Raw genomic sequence first — 1,025 nt, forward strand, 5'->3', positions numbered from 1 at the left:
ACAACGCTCGCAGCTCGCGCAGCCATCCCGCTCTTCAAGAAGAGATTATGGCTTTCTCATAATTCCCTTCCCTCTCCTGCAGGTCTCCTGCCAAGTCTTCTTGGTGTCTGAGCTCGGGTGCTTGCAGTTCTGCAACCCCCAGTGGCATACGTCTGTAACAGCCACTGTAGATAGTCTGTTTTGAGGCGCATGACATCGGGATAGCAGTGATGCTCTGCCAGACGGATAGCCTCATCGTACCTCAAGTTAAGCTCGTCTTGCGAAAGTTGGCTCAGTCAGGACATGGCGAATGACTCTAGCCGCCTCCTCACTTGTGAATGCTTTGATACATGCGTATGGCATCTTCAAGATGACCATGCTCAATGTAAACTTCCTCTGCTATAGAGAACTGCTTCTTCATCACAGCAATAGCAGCCATCACAGTTGGATGATGTAGCCCGCTGTCAATGTCTGGTAATCACCATTGTGATAGCAGGTACGGTTGCCACCAAGTCACCTTTCACATCACCCGCACAACTCCGTGCCAGGCGCTGAATCTTCCGCAATTCCCTGTGAAGCCAAGACATTCTCGAATACCGAGTGGAATCCATTATCGGACCTGCTCATCTCAACTTCTCCTAGAACAGCGTAGCAGCGTTCGGCCACAGGCAGGCAAAGTGCGTTCAAAGCAACCAATCCTAATTGGCGCCACATACCTGACAAGTAGACGTGGACAGTAGAGGAGAGAATGCTCCTAGTATACCTGTGGTCTCTGGTCCAAGTGGGAGGTATTCCAAGACATCAACAGCCATCGCGAAGTGGCCACGTTCCACAGAAGCAGAAAAGTTAATGAGGGCCTCATCAAGTTCATACTCGACCTACTCATTAGTGTTGCGAGAACAATGATTATGATGTCATACCTGATTGTTGGGCGACTCGTCGACGACAACGACCGTCCGCCCATTGGCACGGATGATGTCTTCGATATCCCCTTTGATTGCATGCTTTGTTATCCTATCTGGGGTTGCTATTGAATACCTGAGGGG

The 1,025-nt window shown here is 50.1% G+C and overlaps 1 protein-coding gene across 1 annotated transcript; it reads right to left on the reverse strand.

The window, feature by feature from the left end:
• Positions 1-34: 34 nt before the first annotated feature.
• On the reverse strand, positions 35-791 carry Pmar_PMAR026763 (osmotic avoidance abnormal protein, putative; the record flags this gene model as incomplete). Its single annotated transcript, XM_002766026.1, has 6 exons — positions 35-107; positions 151-240; positions 312-450; positions 497-549; positions 599-695; positions 743-791. The coding sequence occupies 6 exons, from the start codon at positions 789-791 to the stop codon at positions 35-37; spliced, it is 501 nt and encodes a 166-aa protein (XP_002766072.1).
• Positions 792-1,025: the final 234 nt, after the last annotated feature.

The sequence above is a fragment of the Perkinsus marinus genome, assembly GCF_000006405.1.
Source record: "Perkinsus marinus ATCC 50983 genomic scaffold scf_1104296973846, whole genome shotgun sequence".
In the NCBI taxonomy this organism is placed as follows: domain Eukaryota; phylum Perkinsozoa; order Perkinsida; family Perkinsidae; genus Perkinsus; species Perkinsus marinus.